At 44.3% G+C, this 20,305-nt stretch overlaps 1 protein-coding gene across 10 annotated transcripts in view; it reads left to right on the top strand.

Moving 5' to 3' along the window:
* FBRSL1 (fibrosin like 1) overlaps positions 1-20,305 on the top strand; it is a 757,721-nt gene that overhangs the window by 205,006 nt on the left and 532,410 nt on the right. For all 10 annotated transcript variants that reach the window (XM_073313637.1, XM_073313631.1, XM_073313632.1 and 7 more), the window contains exon 2: positions 11,065-11,265. In XM_073313637.1, coding sequence (XP_073169738.1) covers positions 11,065-11,265 — 201 coding nt within the window. The remainder of the gene's footprint in view (positions 1-11,064; positions 11,266-20,305) is intronic.

Raw genomic sequence — 20,305 nt, 5'->3', positions numbered from 1 at the left:
GGATTTAGGAACCTACTTTAGGTATCGGCTTTTGAAAATTTCAGCCACAGGTTGCAGTCATCTCAGCCAGACGTCCAGAATCCAGTTCATAAATGCATGGCCTCCATCTTTCAATAGGGCAAAAGAATTCCATTGACAAAGAGCTTTTTCTCATTTTGCCATTAATTTTAAACGAATAGACAAATACGTTTACAAGTGCTGGGCTATAGTAGCAAACGTGCTGCAGGCATCTGTAACTCAACAGCATCCTCCTGCTTTCTCTTTCCGGACCGGTATAAGCTGATAATTGGTGATGGTAGGAATGTCCAGCTGACTGACTTGCTTGTGCCAAAAGAGTACCTGGCCCTCTTGTCCTTGGGCAGCTCAGCGTTGGCCTCACGATTTTCTGGGCTCCAGGTGCTGACGCTGGAGCATTTGGGTTGTGAGCTGCCTCTGACAGAAGGAAAGGGTGACAAATTTTCTCCCCCGACCCCTCCTCTCCCCCTGAATTTTAAGCAGTGAACTTCCTTCCCTTCCAATCCCACTGCTGCTAGGTGAGAGAAGGCTGGCTTGTGAGTCATGAAGTTACTGGCTGAGAATAATGCAGCCCCAAGCTGTCATTTGCATTACTTATTATTTCTTGTCTTCATGGTGCAAAAGTATAGGACTCCTGGGTTCTATTGCTGACCCTGAACAAGCCCTTTCACCTCTGTGGGCCTGGTTCCCTGTCTGTAAAATGAGAATAGCATGTGGGCTCTCTGAGGCTTTTTCTATTGTTTGTAAAATACTGAGAGATCCCCTGCTGGAAGGTGCTGTAGACTAGAGCAGTGCTTCTCAAGCTATCTGATGTGGGGGACCAGCAATTTTTTTTCTTCCAATATGCGCGCAGGCAGGCAGCTGATGGCGCGCGGACCAGCACCAGTCTACGGACCACCACTTTGAGTAGCACTGGACTAGAGCACAAACTATTATTAATGTACAGAAGGGAGGTGAATGGTGAGGGGCAGAGGAGAGGAATGGATGGTGGCTCAGAGGTGTTGATAATGGAATATATAAAGCATTTAGATTGCTGGTGCATGGTCAGTAGGGACAGAAATTTACCATCTGATGATCAGTGGCCTACATGATATGAGTTGATGGCTTCTGTCCAGTTTTCAGTGGACAAGACCATAATCACAATTGGCACCCTTGCCTGCAAATGAATAGACCATGGCAAACACACCACCTTTTCGTTGCTGAAGACAGTCTTTCTATGGCAAGTTGACGGGGCGCCTTGGGGGAAGCTTGCCATGCTCCTGCCGTGGCTGTGCCTACCTTTTGGAATTGTCTTTCAAGGCTGCTGACTGGGCATTTTTCCACAAGGGCTGGATTCACGCAGAAATAAAATCCCACCTCCTCTCATCAGCGCCCTAGGGAGCGTGCTCTTCATTCTCAGAGTTTGTACAAAATGGCAGTGCAGCTGAAATGAGTTGAAGCAGGCACTGTCAACAAACACAGGCTTGTCTGTGCATCCTTTATACGCCCCATAAACCAGGCAGGCTGATCTCATGGTGCTGGCTGAAAGCAGCACTGTGCCAAACATGCTTTTATTGTGGAAACTGAGCAGGTTGGCCTTGTGGTGCCTGGTGAATGGAGATCTCTTTCAGCACTCTGTAGACTGTGAAAGCTAGGCAGGCTAGTCTCACAATATGCCTCATTTCATCTACCTGAAAATGGTGCCCTGGCTTCCCTTCAATCATTTAAGCTCCCTTGCTCTCTGACACACTTTCCACTGACAGTAATTCTGTGAGTGCTCGTTGGGCATTTACTGCCATCACTAGAGGAATTACTGATGGCATCATTTCCTTTCTGATGGACAGCAAGCACCTGTGGGAGTTTTAATAGCTGTATGGTGTGCCTGTCAGTAGGTAGCAGGGAAGACGTGTGCAATTCCTTGCAGTGAGGCATTCACAGGCTCTGAAATCCTGCAGAGAATCAAAAGGAAGGGGAAAAAATGCACCCTCCCCTGCATGGTGAGAAATTGTTCCCTGTCTTGAGGGACCTGCAGAATGTGGGTTCAATGGATTTTTCAGCCATCTCATCAGTGGGTGATTGTTAGGAATATTTGTGCCAAAATATGGGCAAAAACTCCCTTGTGCACACATACACATGAGCAGAAGTTATACAACAAATACAGTTACTGCTGCAGAGATGGGTTTGATGTTTATATTCCACAGAAGTTACTTGTAATTAAGAAAAAATAATTCTTTTAGTTTCAGGTACTTGGTAATGCCACAAGCTATTCTGCTTAGCCAGAGAAGAATGGAGAAAACAAAAAAAGAAGCATTTGTGACAAATGCCCGCCACAAGATTAATGAACTACTAATAGAGAACTCAAACACAAGGGTCAGGTGTGTGGTATAAGAATCTGAATAGAATAGGCCAGACCAAATCTGTGGATTAATTTGGAGACACTTGCACAAATTTAATAAATATTGCGAGTTCAGGCCAGTTATAAAGAAAAGTTTATTGAACTGCTATATTGAACTTCTTAAACTACATTATCTTGTCTGTTTTGCCTGGAAGGTACCATTTCCATGAGGCAAAAAAATGCCTTCATAGCTGCGGCACGTTCCTGGTACGTCTTCATTGTCAGCAGGAAAGGGGTTGATTCTTGGCAAATGTAATGGGTATTGGCCCTTTAAGGCCATAGGAGGTAGCTTGAGAGGCCAGTTACGCTATTCCATGTGTCCAGGGCAAGCAGATGAAGCAAAAATAAAATAATGACTGAAGTAGCCATTGGGAGAGAGGAAGGTAGTCCTGGGGACTAGTCGATGGCTGGAGGAGGGAGGTATAGGAAAATCCTGACCCAATTCCTCCCGGGACCAGGAGTCTGATAGAGTGGGCTGGGCGAGTCCCCCCTCTCTCCTGTGTTGGGGGTTGTTAGAACCACCGGGGCAGTGTGAAGAGAGTAACTGGTTGACAGGGTGAGTAACGAAATGGGAGGCCCCAACCCCAGTCAAGGGAGGGAGCTGCTGAGGCTCTCTCTGCACTGTCAGGGCTCACAGTTGCAGCACTGCAGCTATACGCTGTAGACGCTCGTTACAGCGACTGACGACGGTTTTCACTCCCCACAAGGTAGCTAAGTCGACCTACGTTTTAGGCATAGTCTAGGCCTGAGACGGAGAACTCAGCCAGGGCACAGCCCCAGGCAGGAGCACTGTGAAACCCTTGAACCTGAGGGAAGAGTCGACAGACCACGGTCCCAAGGCGGACAACTGTGAACCGTCCACCTGAGGGGTGAGCACAAAGGGGCATTTTGAGGAGCTGAATGCTATTTAGGCCCCAGGGGAGGGGGAATACTGTTTCCAAGACTTTGTCTGTGACTGAATTATTTCCAGGAATCTGCAGGGCATGAGGCAGGAGACTACAGTGGCACGCTAATCTGCTAGGGATGTGCTTGGAGCCTGCATACATGCAGAAGACGCAGCACAAGGCGGTTCATTTAGAGTACATGATAGTTTGCTCTTCAGATTTCCACTGGTAAATAGGATCCCAGTCTCTGGTAATAAATATGACTATTTTCATTATGCTGATTTCTATGGTTTTTAAGCTAAAGCATGCATCATAAACCTGCAAACCACTGGCAGCTTCAAATGGCTTAACCTTTCCAAGGTTATCTATCAGGCAGTCCTCTTATTCTTGAGCCAGACATTTGACAGGATCAGAGCCAACCTCACACACACAGAAGTAACACCTGAATTAGTCTGGACTATGTCGTCTGGCAGGGTGGAATTGTAGTCTAGGGTTAAACAAGCAAGGATTTTACTTGCATTCATTTTAATTGATATTGATTGCATTGCCTGAATTGAGGGTCAAAGTGTGAAAGCCTTTTCAAATACAGGCTACTCTTCTTTAAAGCTTTAGTTGCGCTGGCTGAAAGGCCAAAGGTTTGAGTTACACTTTCAGTCAGTTTCACAGTAGGGGAGAAGAGAGGGCGGGAAAGTAAAACAAACAAATGTGTGTTGTATTAAAGGAAAGGTGAGAACTCCCTGCCCTCCCCAAACCTGCAGCTGGAGAGTCCAACAATCTGCCTCCCAAATTGTCCTGATGGGGTTTTGAGATTTGTGAGTCTGAGGGCGTTGCACAAAAAACGTGGGACCATCTACATTTGCCAATGACTTTTTGCAGTGAAACTCAGAAATTTCATTGCAAAAAGAAAACCACCTCCACGAGAGGCGTACAGCTCTTACCAGTGATGCTTTTGTGGTGATGTGCAAGTGCTCACTTATCGTCTGGCCAGGTGACAATGGCTGCTCCACGGAGCAAATGATCCCCTGTTCGGAGCAATGCTGAGCTACTGGAGCTGATCAGTGTTTGGGGAGAGGAGGCTGTGCAGGGACCCAGGATGCCCTGCGCCCTCCCTTCCCACAAGACCCATCATCAAAATGGAGAGAGCTGCACGGTGGGAAAGCTGCCCTCAGTGCGCTGCTCTCATCATGGATGGAAGTGCTGCAAATGTAAACGCTCTCTGATGCCTGAGGAATGAAATGAGTACACAAACCAGCGCTTTTCTTTCACCGGTTCCCTATCATCGTTGAAAATGACTGCGCAAAAACTCTGCAGGTGTAGACAGCCTGATCCTTGCTCAATCAGCTTTTTGATGAGCTGTTGCTATGCCTAACTCCCTGCCTTGGTCATACCTTAACTATTGTGTCCTCCTCCTCCCTCCTCACTGACTTCCCTACCCCTGCAGTCTGTCCGAAGTAAGGCTTTCAAAAATCTCTTCCTCTCTTACTGCTCTAAACATATTACTTTCATCTTCATTCTCTTCATTCGTTTTCTTCTCTTATCACACCAAGCTCCCACTCATTGTCCCCAACTTCAAGGCTCTACAGAATCACACTCCAGCCTAAATCTCTGTTTTAGTTACCTCCCCCTCATACCCTACTTTCCTCCCCCTTGCTCTGTCCTTATTAACTCCCTTCATCTCCTCTCCCTGTTGGCTTCACATCATCTTTTATGTTGGCGGCTGTTCTTGGAACAGTCTCTCCCGCCTTGTCTGCCAAGGGCCCTTCTTTCATATAGCCTCATGTAAATCTCCTTGCCAATATTTTCCATTTGAATGGATAGCTCCTGTATTACTTTTATCCATCTGAAATGGATTGTAGGCTTCTCTTGGTAGGGACCTCATCTTCTATGCATTTGTAAAGTGCTCTCTACACTTAGAAAGCTCATAAATACTAAGTCATAACAATAATGAGTAACATGCAGTGTATGTTGTAATTCAGTGCTTAGTTTCCACAGAGATAGCAGCATTAGAAATACCTAAGAGAGAGAGTGATATAATTCATATCTAGGGACCAGTAGTTCTCCAGGATTTTTCAAAAACAGACCTGACAGACTCACTGACTAGTTGAGTGACAACCCTCACAGAAGGGCGCGTGGTGCTTAAGGCTGGGGACCAGTCCTTTGCTCCCTGCTCTGCCGGGCTGTGGGGACACTGTCTAGACACAAAGAGACTCAGTCATAGAAGGGAGCAGTTTTTCACATTTCTCTCAAGTCATCCCTCTTTGACCACTGGAGCCAGCGTTCCATGTTCCCCAGCCAAAGTGATAGCCGCTGTAATGCACAGCCTGGGAGGTGATGGTGGAGAGAGATCTGGCAGGCCCCCTTCCCTTTTAATAAATGTGCCTATGTGATCTCTTAAGGAAGTGGTTCCCAAACTGTGGGTCTCAACCTCAAGTGGGGTCATGTCATCATTAGGTGGGTCGTGATCCCAATTGAATAGACAGCCCAAATTCAAACACATCCAGACCTCCTCTACAAAAGGCCATGCACCATACGTATGAGGCCATGCAGTGTGGAGGAGGAGATTTCGTAAAGCACATATTTTTGTAGGCGGCCGCTGGAGGCACAGCATTTGATTCAGCCTGTAGCCATGAATCTAGTGATGTCATTTTAGGGTGGTCGGAATCAATTCTTCTCAAAATGGGGTCGTGCAGTCAAAAAGTTTGGGAACCATTACCTTAGGAATAGGAGGAGAGGGGCATTCTGAGGATAATGGAATGTAATTAGCTATTGGCTTTGCTTTTTAATATTTGCAACCTTCTCCCATCTCTACCTCAGAGTTAGGTGAACCATGCAGGACTTTAACTTCGCCATGTATGAAAGCAAGGGCTTTTCTACGCTATAGAACCTTGGCCAGTATAGTTATCCTGGCAGCTCCCTTGTGCAGATGCAGTGAAAGCTGGCAGATGGAATTCTTCTGCCAGCATAGCTTCACCACCTCCCCCGAAACAACATTAGCTATGCCTCTAGAAAAGTGTTTCTCCCAGCCCGCCCCCAGCCACCATAGCTATGCTGCCAAAACTTTGCAGCATAGACCAGGCCCTAGTAATGTTAAATGCTGTTTGGAAGTTAAGGGCATTTCTATTTAGTTAAAACTAAAGTATCATTCTGTCTTCTCTACCACAGCATGCTGGATGTTTTTCCTCTAACTGTGTTGCTTTTACTTCTCCGGCTCCCAGAGAGTCCTCTCATGTGACGGATATTCCCACCCCCGCCTTTCTTACACTCTCTGAAATCTCAAAGTGCAGGATAAACTAGGAGGATTAAGGGAAAGTTTGAGCCTGGGTTGAGCAAACATGCAGTGATAACTCTGGCCAGCGAAAAGCTGTGGATTTGAGTTTCAGAGCCAAGGACCTCTAGGGCTGATTGTTCTTTCCTAATCAAACAGAGAACATGGTGTCAGCTGTGCATAAATCTCCAGTGTGTTTGCCCCCCTCCATTTAATTGTCAAAAGGCTATAATAAAATGGCATGTACGGTGAAGCATTACCCTATATAGGTATGTAGATTTATATAGAATCCAAACCCCTCAGCACCCCTCACACACATTTACAGGAACAATAGTAAATAGGTTACTTCCTCCACCCCCCAAAGATGACTAGGAAAACTCACTCCCTGACAGAACACTCCTCCCTCAGGTAGCCCTGAACCCCATCAAGTTGCCTCTCTGCAACAGCCAGAGCAAATAGATGCACCTTGCAGCACGGCATGAAGGTTATTAGACATGGGCTCTTTTAGACGCGGGAGGAAGGATCTGGTTCCAAAACCAAGAGCCATGTGTGGGTAATGTTTTGTCACCAGCTCCCTCTCCATGTGGCTGCAGTGTGGCACAAGGTGAGAGGTAGCTTCTCAGGTGGGAATGTCCCGAGCCATTGAGGAACCATATTATGGATCCAAGCCAGCACCTGAAATTCAATCCAGAAGTCCACAGGCCTCCACTACAGATCATGGAACATTGGTATTGTGTGCTGGAGCCACCAAGAAGCACTGCTTACTAGCAGTTGAATGAAAGTCCATCTTTGCATAGAGTCCATTGCAGTGATCCAGTGTACCTTAGGTATGCACCCAGGCTTTGTGAGAATCATGGGTGGTGGGTGAGGCTAGCCCCCTGCCCTGGCTCTTCCAGCCAAGACCCCGCTCTTGCTCACTGCTCCCAGCCCCCGCCCCATGGCCGTTGGGGTTGGGGTTTGAGAGCTCAGTCAGGGCCACAGAGTGGGGCTGAGAGCTCAGCATCAGCCGGGATCGAGCTCTCAGCCCCAGCCAGGACCACGGTGCCACCTTATTCCACCCCTTCCCCCAAAGCCCTGCCCCGTTCCGCCCATGGTCCCACCCCCGTTCTGTCCCGCCCCGTTCCGCCTCTTCTCCCGAGGCCTCGCCCCTGCTCACTCCTTTCCACCCCACTGCGGCCCTGAGACTGGAAAAGCTCTGTGCCCATGCCGTGGCCCCAGCACCATGGTGGGGGGAGATTTTTCTGGAGGCTTCAAATTGGCCAGGGTGAGGTTTGGGGAGGTTAGCCTCCCCCAGCTTCTATTACGGGCCGCCCATGGCAAAAATCACCTACACTCAAGCACGGATGCATACGCAGCCTTACTTAAATAAATGATATACTCTTCTGGACAGGGCTTGTGTCTTCCTGTGCAGCAGGGTTTTCAGCCTGTGCATTGTGAACCCTGGGGGAAAGGTTATAGCTGGGCAGGCCCCTCCTTTACAAGGCGCACAGGAGAAGCAATGGTGGAAGAGAAGGCTGATCTCGAGCAGTGCTTCCTCTGTGAGGCTGCTGAGGAGAGATAAGAGCTCTCTACTCACCAGCACAAACACAGTGCGAGACTCAGCCAGCACAGGGACAGAATCCAGCTTTCCTCTGGCCAGTTGCAAACCAGGCAAGGATGATGTGCTGCCTCCCCCATGTACCTGGGCCAAGTGGGTGAGAAAGAAAGGACACCCACCAGCTCTCTCCAGTGCGACGGGTAGGGGAGAATAAAGGTTGTGCTATGAGGGACAGAGACCCCTCCTCATTGGGGGCTGGTAAGCTGGGATGCAGTGGGGCAGAGAGGTTGTGGGGAGGCAGAGATGGGGATCCCTCAGGTCTCCATGGGCACCTCCCCTCCCAACCCCTTATTGTTTATGTTCTGCGACACACAATAGCTGAAAATGGTCCTGTGACCCAAATCCCACAATCCTTTGCACACAGTTTCACTTCCCAGGTTATGTTCAAATATCCTCAGGGAGGAAGAGTGGACTTGTAGTCCTGGCTTGTGGCTGAGAGGTCTGAGATCTATCCTTGGCTCTGCCGCATGTGCTCTGAGACTTTGGACAAGCCACTCACTCCCTTTAAGACTCAGTTTCCTTATGAGGAAAATACAAGTAATAACCTTCATCACAGGGTGTTGTGCGTCTTAATTCATTAACATTTGTAAAATACTCTGAGGCTAGGGGCAGTAGAAGCAAATGTATTATTTCTTTGGCTTTGATCCAGTTGTGCTGGCATCCCCTGAATTCATTTCACTCTCACTTCTGTGATGGAACAAAACTCTGCATTTCCAAGCGGTGAATGTTGCATGAAACCATTCCTGACACCAGTCTGTGTGTACGGGAAGGTTTTGTAAACCTAGCAGAACTTGTCAGTGAATATGATCTGAAGATTCTAATGGCAGTGCTGTTAGTGCCTTAGAAAATCTCCCCACAAATTCATACTAAAAGTTGGAACCAGACACGTTTCTTCCAGTGGCTTTTGTTTCTAATATTTTACATGGCTATTTGAGCATCGGTTAACTAGCAGGGCAATGTAATTTCCAGTTACATTACTTTCTGATTAGTTATCGGAGCTTAAAAAGTCGATTTCTGTCTCAGCAACATCCCAGCAAGTGGGAGGCTGTGATCTTTTCTGAGTTGCACCGCAAACTGTTGCTTTAGAGAGAGATCTTCAAACTGAAAAAGGCAGATAAGTTCCTAATTCTAACATTTACAGAGAGCAACCATTTTCCTGGGGCTTTCTCCCTACTTACAGGTTTAGCAGGCAGAACCATAGTCCATTTTGCTCTGCAATTCTAAGGGACATTGCTGATTCTTTACAATGCGCTCTTTAGCGTGTGTGTGTGTGTGTGTGTGTGTGTGTGTGTGTGTGTGTGTGTGTGTGTGAAGGAGATGCTGCTAGCCCCTTAAACAGCCTTATGCTAAACTATACAGTGGATTTGGCTGTGTGCGTAACAATTGAGTGTCGACTTAGCTGAGGATAGAAAATTAGTTGTCCTACTGGTCCCTTCCCCCACTTTTTGTTGTTGTTGTGAACCAGATTCAAACTCATACATTTATGCATTTCACTAAAATGTCAGTACATCATCTAACTGCAGAAGGAAAGAAAACTGTAAGTGGTGAATGATTTGAAATGGAAACAGCATGATGCATACTTAGAAGCCCAATCTGCAAATTAAAGGAGGGAAAAAATAGTATGGAGCAGCCAGCAGGGCATTTTGTTCCAATTCCCAGCGCATCCTTTGGTGTGGTGCTTTGGGTTTCGACACATGGGAGGCTGATGTAACTCTTGCTGCATTGAAGGTGTGTGTATGCCAAAACGAATGGGTGCGCTATTGTGAACTCCATTCACACAGGGTATGAATGTTGATGAAGTGATTGTGACTGAGTCAGAAGGGGTGGCCTGCAGATTTAAAAAGAAGCCAAGATTAACTGTCTGAAGTTGACAAGTTTTGGCTTGATTAGTAGAGGTTTTAATGCATCTCCTAATCTGGTTCAGTTAGCTCATGTGAAAAATTAATAGGGATGGTGAGTCTGCAAAGCATTTGAGAGAGTTTAAAGAACAAGGAGTACTTGTGGCACCTTAGAGGCTAACACGTTTTGGTTTCACAAAAGGTGTGGCAGAAATCTAGCTGTCTAGAATTAGATAGCCATAACTATAGAGTATTTTTGTATGTTGTTTTTTGTAATAGCCAGTTCTTTGCCGTACATTTTTCCATGTGTGTTTTGCGTATTTTTTCCAATAATCAATTTTATTCCATTCTTTAAGGTGCCTTTTTCTTTAACCCCACTAAATTATGTTCTTCACAAATGTACTATAATGTATCCTTTTCTCCGCTCTCAATATTTCTATGTTAACTTTGTTTTATTACACACCATACCAGTGTCTTCAGTGTTTTACCTTCAGTGCATTCTGGCCCTGATTCAAGGAGGCACTTACACACTTGCTTAACTTGAACCACACATTTAAATCCTTTTGACTTAAGCATCCCTATTCAGGAAAGCGCATACGCATTTGGTAAACTTCTTTTCCCCAACAAGGATGCTTTTCTGAATCAGAGCCTCTATGCCTTATTCAATTCAGAGGTTAATACATCACTAGCTATGATACAGAACTGTTAGTGCCAAGCAAACCTTACAGAGCTTGCTTCTGAGATGTTTAGATGTTTGGGTGCTTATAAGTGAAGTGTGGCTTTTGAATTAGTCAGAAGTGAACTCGTTGTCATAACTAGTTCTCTGAAGTTGTTTCCCACATAGCCTGGAGAAAATTCATCCCACTTGAGTCTAACATTTGTTTGTATTGTATAGGAATAGATTGCTCATTGTCAGCTTCTCTCTTAAAGTCGTATTTTATTTAATTTTTTTATTTATCATTTAGATTGCTTTAGAACCTAAGGACAGGTTGGAACCCATTGTGCTAGGTGCTGTGCAAACATATAGTACATTCTAGTCCTTACCGCAAAGAGCGTAAAGGTTTTACTCTTTATTTTTTTCCTCTCCACAGAAGGACATGTCATTAAAGCCTCAGGAGCGAAAGGAAAAATGGGAGAGGCATCCAGGAAAGAAACCACGAGAATCTGAAAACTATGTGTCCGCTGAGCCCAGTGAAAATGGCCATAATAACGATGCCGGGAGCTCTGAGAGAGAGACTGAACGAGGCAAAGAGAGGGTGAAGAAGAAACACCCCTTGAAGATATCCAAGCAGGTAGGGGAATTCTTTTGCCTCTGAAGTGACTGTGTCCTAGTATTGCAAAAAGAAAAGGAGTACTTGTGGCACCTTAGAGACTAACCAATTTATTTGAGCATAAGCTTTCGTGAGCTACAGCTCACTTCATCGGATGCAATAAACAAACTATGCATCTGCTATGCATCCGATAAGTGAGCTGTAGCTCACGAAAGCTTATGCTCAAATAAATTGGTTAGTCTCTAAGGTGCCACAAGTACTCCTTTTCTTTTTGCGAAGACAGACTAACACGGCTGCTACTCTGAAACCTGTCCTGTCATCTCCACTGGTGCCTAGGACTGGGGAATGCAGGATTGTTAATGCATATCTGGGGCTTAGCAAACGTGACACCAACGTGCACGTCATGAGCCAAGTTCCTCTGCACTCTGTCAAACAGTGAATTAAGACTGAGGGGAGCATTATAGGAGTTAAGAAATGAAAATAGAGACAGAAGAAAGGGTTTGTCCCTTCCTTCCCTTGTCGATACAGGTCCCTTGTGCATTTGAAACCAGGCAATGCATTAATACACTCTGTAGTGGTGGTCTAGCTGTCGTCGTCACTCTGAATGCCACAAGCATGAGGAACATGGCCTCAAAAGCTCTTGTCTGAACCAGCTTGTGTGTGTGCTTTTATAGCCAGGGAGGTAAAAGGGAAAGGCACAAGGGGTTGGCAAGCCATTTATCACTTACTGCAGCTCAACTGGGAGATTTGTTGGAGGCCTGAAATGGGCATAGCATAGCAGAGTATATCTAAGAGCAAGCACTTGCTAAGTACCTGTTACCTAGCACCAAATGGAAATTAGCAGGTTGACCAACATATTTGTCCTTACCAAGCTAAGAAGTAATTGTGCAGTGGAAAAGTATTTGCAGCTGTACTGCATAGTACTCCAGAGAAAGGAGCTTATTCAAATAAGTAGGACAAGCCTTCCTTTCTATGGGTGGCGATTTTGCATGCGTCTCAGATGACAACAAAAGTTTAGGTTCTGTGATCATTGTAAGTATTTTTAATTGAATTATAGGTTTATAAGGCCAGAAGGGATCATTATGGTCATGGAACTTTATCCAGTGATTTCTGCATTGAGCCAAATAACTTGTGGTTGAACTTGAGCATGTCTTTTAGAAAGACACTGCACCAAATCTTGAGTTAGACTCTAAGGTCATGCCTACACTTACAAGCTTACAGCAGCACAGTTGTATTGGTACAGCTCATGTAACCGTGTTGTTCTGACGGGACAGAGCTCTCCTGTGTTTACATAATAAAACCAGCTCAACTCGGGGTTGGGTGTGTGTTTTTTCACACCCCTGGGTGACAAGAGTTTTGCCGACATAAATGCTAGTGTAGACATGGCCTTAGTGACAGAGAGTTTACCTTGCAATCTGTTCTGATGGTTAATTACTCTGGCATCTTTTCTGTTTGTGTTTTTGATTTAAAAGATGGATTGCTATTGGGGAGGAGGAAAATACAACAAATGACTTATCTGATAAATCTAGCTTCATTTTTCTGCTTGTGGACATTTTGGTTGCAAATCAATTTCCTCCAGTCAGATTGGCAATGGTTTTGGGTTTTTTGCAGATTTTGAAAACACTCCGAAGTTATCACAAACACTTTGTTTCCAGGATTCATTCAGTATGTGTTATATAAAATTTGAGCTGAGTGACTTATTTATGGTTGCTCAGATTAATCACATAGTATTGTTTTGATTCCCCAGCTGGGTAAGCGTACAGTCATGTCCAGTGCAAATGCTCAACATGTGTGAATTTAAACTTCATTTTCCACAGATATGTGCATTTTACATTTGAAATCTGCTTTCTGTGAATATTTGTGCCATTTTAACACTTTGTTCAGATGTTTGTAGAAAAGGAGTGCAAAAACTGTGTGATTATGGCCAAAGCTAGCTCTCTTTTACTGGTCTCTTCAATCTAACCATATTAATGCTGCAGAGATGTTTCTGCTAAACATTCATTTGGGTGGCAGCTTAGAAAATATTCACTTGCGGGTTAAAACTGCATAAACCAGACTGTTCTTTGAGACGTAAGGTAAAATTCTATCAGTTCTTTGCTGTTTAGGTAAATTCACTCATACATGGAATCTACTAGGCATTTATCCAAAATGCTGCAGGGAGCGAGGCTGGTGATTCAGTAGGTATCACTCATCCCTCTGAGTCAGTAATGAACGAATGCCCCAGCACGATGTACTGGAGAATGTACTGCTGGAGTTGCCATCTTTCAGATGAAATGTAAAACCAAAGTTTCCAACCCTTGTGGTCCCTAAGGCTCTCGTGGCACTTTCCTAGCAACCACAAGGGTAAAAGACCATTGTGTCCTGGCCAAATTCCAGTTTGAGTAATTACATTCTGCTCCCTGAATTTGTCTAATACTTAATTTCCCTCAGTACATCATGAATAATGAAGACATATCAAAAGTTAACTGCATTTTCTTCTGGCTAACATGATTACCACTGGTATTAAAAAGAACGGGGAGTACTTGTGGCACCTTAGAGACTAACAAATTTATTTGGGCATAAGCTTTCGTGGGCTAAAACCCACTTCATTGGATGCATGCAGTGGAAAATACAGTAGGAAGATATATAAACACAGAGAACATGAAAAAATGGGTGTTGCCATACCAACTATAAGAAGACTAATCGATTAACGTGGGCTACTATCAGCAGGAGAAAAAAAACGTTTGTAGTGATGTCAGGGTGGCCCATTTCCTTAAGAAGGTGTGAATAACAGTAGGGGGAAAATTAGCATGGGGAAATAGTTTTTACTTTGTGTAATGACCCATCCACACCCAGTCTTTATTCAAGCCTAATTTAAAGGTGTCCAGTTTGCAAATTAATTCCAGTTCTGCTGTTTCTCATTGGAGTCTGTTTTTGAAGGTTTTTTTTGTTGGAGTATTGCGACTTTTAGGTCTGTAATTGAGTGACCAGGGAGGTTGAAGTGTTCTCCGACTGGTTTTTGAACAGTATCATCTCTTATATTCCCCCCCCCCCCCCCCCAGATCATTCCTACATCTTTTCTTGGTTCATTTTCTGCATAGTCTCTTCTGTTTCTCTGTAGATAGATGTAACAAGCTTCTGTAGCGGGCAGGGAGGTTACATGGAGAGAGTAAAACAAAACCTGTGATGAATGACCCATTAAACACAATTGGCCTTTTGGAGCAAGTCATGTTCAGAGTTCAGTGTATTCTCAATATGGTGCACACCAGTATTTAAGTCTATAGAGATAAGTGCTTATTGCAAATATCATCTGTATTCTTCTTGGTTGTTAATGACTCGATTAGATGAACTATGCTTTGCTCAGGTGTAACAAGTAAAACCATTTCTCCCTTAGCACAAGCTTTTTGAAATTTATATTCAATTATGCTTTTTTTATAACCCTGCTTTCTTTTTTTGCACGATTTTTATAGCCATGACATTCACACCCAGGTCTAATATCCTCCAAGTTCAGGGCTGTTATGTTTCAAGTCCACTCTAGAAATAATGGGCTTGATGTACATTTTCCCATGTTTTTAGGATGGTTAGGATCTGAGGTTCCAGTCTGTGCTCATCCCTAATTTGGTAAATTTACTATAACACAAATAAAAACATGCATCAATACAATTAAAGACACTGCTGGTCTGCTTGAACCCTCATGCTCTCTCTCATCCCTTCTCTCTGCTAAGCTATTGAATTGTCATCCTTTCTGTGAAGCCTCCTTTAATAGATCAAATTGGGCATTATAATTATGGCACTCTGCTAATCCTTGTAGAGAGGTGCAAAGTGGTAAGCTGATTTGAGTGCCAGGTTGTCTGGTTTGTTTAGGAAATTAGATTAATACGTCACTCTTTTTTCAGCAAAGAAAATGTCTGAATTCCTATTTACCTCTGATTATTTTGTTCTTTTTTCACTTTGGGATATGAAGAAAAGGGGGCTGGTAGAGATAATCTACCTTTTCCAGACCACAGCTCCAACCATGTGTGAAGTGGTTTAAAAGTTTTACATCCTGCAGTAACCACATAGAGAGAATGCAGGGCATTGTGGGCATTTTGTATGACATAGGGATCATTAACCAAAGATTTACATGGCTGAGGGTTTGTTCTATTCTGCTCTGTCGCCTCCCCCCCCCCCGACTTTTTTTGCTACTGCATTCATAGCAGGGATGATGCATCGCCATGTTGGTTTAAGACAGCTGTGTCAGAACTTTTGCTCTCTGAATGATGATGATGAAGATCTGGGATATCTAAAGAAATGAGGGATTGTCCAAAAATACAACAAACTTTGAATGGGGCTAGAACCCTCACACAGCAGCACCTTCTTCCCCAAAAGCTGGATAGAGACAGTCCCACCCACAAAAAAGACAACTTGTTTCTATTTCCTTTTCCTCCCAGCCTCTCCTCTCTCTCAAACCATCTGTATCCCTGTTCATAGGTTTGGGGAAGTGCTCTGCACTACAACCAAAGACGCTGGAAATTAATAAAATCTGTTAAGCCATCTAGCCCATCCCTCTGCAAGGGCTGGTGCATCCCCTACACTATATTTTTAAATGAGATTTGATGAAGTATGAGGAACGTGGTCACTGTTGCTGCTGTTACTACAGAGAATTCTTTCCTGGGTATCTGGCTGGTGAGTCTTGCCCATATGCTCAGGGTTCAGCTGATCGCCATATTTGGGGTCGGGAAGGAATTTTCCTTCAGGGCAGATTGGAAGAGGCCCTGGGGGTTTTTTGTTTTCCTCTGTAGCATGGGGCACGGGTCACTTGCTGGAGGATTCTCTGCACCTTGACGTCTTTAAACCATGATTTGAAGACTTCAATAGCTCAGACATAGTGAGAGGTTTATCGCAAGAGTGGGTGGGTGAGATTCTGTGGCCTGCGTTGTGCAGGAGGTCAGACTAGATGATCATGATGGTCCCTTCTGACCTTAATATCTATGAATCTATGAATCTTGAGAGGCTGTTCCATAACCCAAGAGAAGAGAGATCTTCTAAGAAAGATTCCTGATATTCCTGAAAACGGTCCATCTTTATTTTGTGTTTTGTTAGTGTAGGTGATAACCCCTTGCACTGCCCTAAAAGACTTTATTCTATCATCTCCTTAGCTGTCCCTTAGTCAAACTGTGTATATGTCTCTCTTTTCCTTCTAAATCCATCTGTCCACCCCTCTGACCATTTTTGCTGCTTTCTTTTTCTGCTGAAATCCTTCCATCTTGCTAGTCTCTGTCTGGAAATGAGGTGCCTAGAAATGAGTGTAGTTAATGTAGCTGCTGTTGCACCAAGCATTGTGACCCGGTGGCACTCTGTATGCAGCCCAGAGTTGTGCTGGTCTTTTGTGCTACTGCATCATGCTGCCAAAAACAAGTTAATAGAAAAGAGCTGGTGCTGCTAAAAGTGAGCTAGCCACAAGCACTGAGGCCAGGCAAGTCAGAAGTAGTGTATTGTGTTGAACATGTTTCAGAGTAACAGCCGTGTTAGTCTGTATTCGTAAAAAGAAAAGGAGTACTTGTGGCACCTTAGAGACTAACCAATTTATTACAGCATGAGCTTTCGTGAGCTACAGCTCACTTCATCGGATGTTTGTTTATATACTTCTGTAGTGACAATGGGATACTCTACAGCAAGCAGCCATTCAGCATGGAGATTACCATTTTTCACCTCTTCCTTCTCTTTTACTCTCACCATTGAAAGGTCCCAAGGTGAGAAGGCGTCACAAGAGGCTGAGTAGAGAAAAAGAGGTGTCATTAACATCTTTGATGTGGGTGTAGTGCACGGCTTATGAGTGGTGCTGGGTTGGGACCATTTAGAAAGCTGAAATCCCCATTGTCCACGGACAAGATGCAGTGTGGCATGTGAGAGTGCAGAGCCACCAGTGGGACTTAACCCTGTCTTTTGGGGACCTGCGGGGGAAAGGAGTTAGTTTCCATGTCCTAGTCGATGTGCAATGAGATCGTAGAACTAGTATGATAATTACAGGTTTCAGAGTAACAGCCGTGTTAGTCTGTATCCGCAAAAAGAACAGGAGTACTTGTGGCACCTTAGAGACTAACAAATTTATTAGAGCATAAGCTTTCATGGGCTACCACCCACTTCATTGGATGCATAGCATGGAACATATAGTAAGAAAATATATATATAAACACACACACAGAGAGAGAAAGAGAGAAGGTGGAAGTTGCCATACAAACTGAAAGAGGCTAATTAATTAACGTGCGCTATTATCAGCAGGAGAAAAAAACTTTTGTAGTGATGATCAAGATGGCCCATTTAGACAGTTGACAAGAAAGTGTGAGGATACTTAACATGGGGAAATAGATTCAATGTGTGTAATGACCCCAGCCACTCCCAGTCTCTTGTCAAACCCAAGGTAATGGTATCTAGTTTGTATATTAATTCAAGCTCAGCAGTTTCTCCTTGAAGTCTGATAATTAATGCAGGTTGTCATAGGGGCTCTTGCTGGGTTGGAATCTCCAAATGAGTTTCACATGTATTTTTGTTTACTTGCTTGTTTAAATTACTTACAGCAGGGGTGGCCAACCTGTGGCTCCAGAGCCACATGTGGCTCTTCAGAAATTAATATGCGGCTCCTTGTATAGGCACCAACTTTCCAGTGTGCCGGGGGGGGGAGAGCTCACTGCTCAACCCCTGGCTCTGCCACAGGCCCTGCCCCCCACTCCATCCCTTCCCGCCTCCTCCCCTGAGCCTGCCCTGCCCTCGCTCCTCCCCCACAGAGCCTCCTGCACCCCACAAAACAGCTGATCAGGAGGGAGGGAGGGAGAGGCGCTGACTGGCAGGGCTGCCGGTGGGTGGGAGGCACCGGGAGTCGGGGGAGCTTATGCGGGGGCTGCTGATGTATTGATGAAGTGAGCTGTAGCTCATGAAAGCTTATGCTCAAATAAATTGGTTAATCTCTAAGGTGCCACTAGTACTCCTTTTCTTTTTGCGAATACAGACTAACGCGGCTGCTACTCTGAAACCTGATGTATTACTGTGGCTCTTTGGTAATGTACATGGGTAAATTCTGGCTCCTTCTCAGCCTCAGGTTGGCCACCCCTGACTTACTGGCTTTTTGTAGTGCTCATCACCTTAGTATCCCATGCACATTAATTAATAGGCCACTAAATAGCCATGAGACAGTAGCCACTTCTAGTCACAATTGACTTGGCATAGATTTGAACAGAACACCTAGAGGTGAAAGACTCTCTGTATCCCCACCAGGCCTCTGACATGATATGTGCAAATAGATCAAATGGTCAGATAAAAATTGTGTTGACAATATGCTTTGTGCTCAGACTTTATTCCCTACCCCTTTTTGTATTGTTGGTAAAAATTAAGAATATAATTAACAACCCATACAGCACAGAATGTTGGTGTGTTTTATTTTGTTTTTTCTTCATTTCACTGCATTTGAACAGAGAAATTAGACAGATCAGTTTCTTGGTGGTTTCACCTTTTTCTTTAGCAGATTCTGGCATTTGTTTTCACAGAACATTTAAAAACAAAACAAATGAAAAACTGTTCTGGTAGCCTCTTTTAATCAAACATTTCTGTTTGTATTATTAGAGCTTCTAAAATCAGGTCCACTTTTTGGTCTTTTTTTGGTTGTAAGTATATAAATCTAAATTTTGGCTTAAAGCTAGTTGGGAGCAAATCTTTTAATATGCATATGTGATTACTTTGAGTTACACCATTAATTGGATACTTATTAGCAAAAGAAAGATTTTACACTTTGGTTAAGATGCCTGGAAATATCCAGGGTTGTTGACTGAGTTTGCAACCTTGATTCCCTTAAGCTTGTGCCAAGCAGACGAAAAAGCACTTAGGGATTGATTCTGTAAGGTGCTGAGTACTCTGACCCCAGTGCAGCAAAAGACTGACCATGTTTGCGCTTAAGCATGTGAACAGTCCCATTGGCTTCAAAGCCCTTAATGAGGATACAGAGCAGGGGACCCTGTCACAGGGGGATTTTCATTGGTGGTCCTTAGTTCAGGCTGAGAGCTGCTACACTATGAAGACACAGATGGTCTTCCCTTATTCTCTCATAGTAATCTGTGAATACGGAGAGTTCACAGCTGCCTGCGGAACCACTGGGGAGGCCCAGCGCAAAGTACTAAAATGGGCAATACAGTATTTAGTCATTAGGTTTGCTAATCCAAGGCCTAAAATCAGCCTCATTTCAATCAATAGCAGTCTGTTTGCACTGTTGGGAACTAATTTAAAAGTCTGCTTTAAGTCCTGGTTATGCACTTCGTTTTCTGTTTTCTGCATCGAAGTGTAGGGAAACAATGGGCATAGCACAGCAGTGGCAGCAGTTTAAAAAAAAAATCCATTGTAAATAAATACTGTGTGTTTATTTTCCAACTCAAATCTGGCTAATATAAAGATGTGCTGTTACTTTAAAAGATTTTAAAGATTCTTAAAGGTTTTAAAGATTCTTGAAGTAGGTGTGGAGGATAACCCTACTGTACATTAGAAAGAGAGAGCTAGATGGTAAGGCTTTGCTTGTCTGATATACCTCTAAGTGCATTACAAACCATAAGCAATTCAGGTTTCTAATAAAAAGAAAAGGAGTACTTGTGGCACCTTAGAGACTAACCAATTTATTTGAGCATGAGCTTTCGTGAGCTACAGCTCACTTCATATCACCGTAAAGTACACAGTGGACAACTTCATCTGTCGCTGAGATGGAGCCGCCTCTTCTGTGGAATGCAGGAACTGTTTTAACAGATTTCTGTTACACTACACATCAGGCCAAATAGTGGGGGGGGGGGGGGGGGAGAAGCCATATCCACTGGAAACTAATTTAAGGAGGCACAGTGTGGTTATGTGAATTGGCATGTAGCCAGGACACTCAGGTTAGAATATATTCAAAATTTGGAATGTTTCCAATTAAAATTGGAAGCTCAAATCAAAAGGAGTTTTGAGCTACCTGTTGTTCAAGAGGGTTTCTTCTGCGAAGTGGGGTCCTGTGTGTCTCTCCAGATCCAGTCCAATTTTAAACCACCACCGACCCATCCCCTGGGCCCTGCGTTGCATCTGGCATGATGTA

The sequence above is a fragment of the Lepidochelys kempii genome, chromosome 15 (genome assembly GCF_965140265.1).
Source record: "Lepidochelys kempii isolate rLepKem1 chromosome 15, rLepKem1.hap2, whole genome shotgun sequence".
Taxonomy (NCBI): domain Eukaryota; kingdom Metazoa; phylum Chordata; order Testudines; family Cheloniidae; genus Lepidochelys; species Lepidochelys kempii.
Note: the sequence above shows the minus strand (reverse complement) of the source record. Positions and strands in the feature narration are given on the sequence as shown.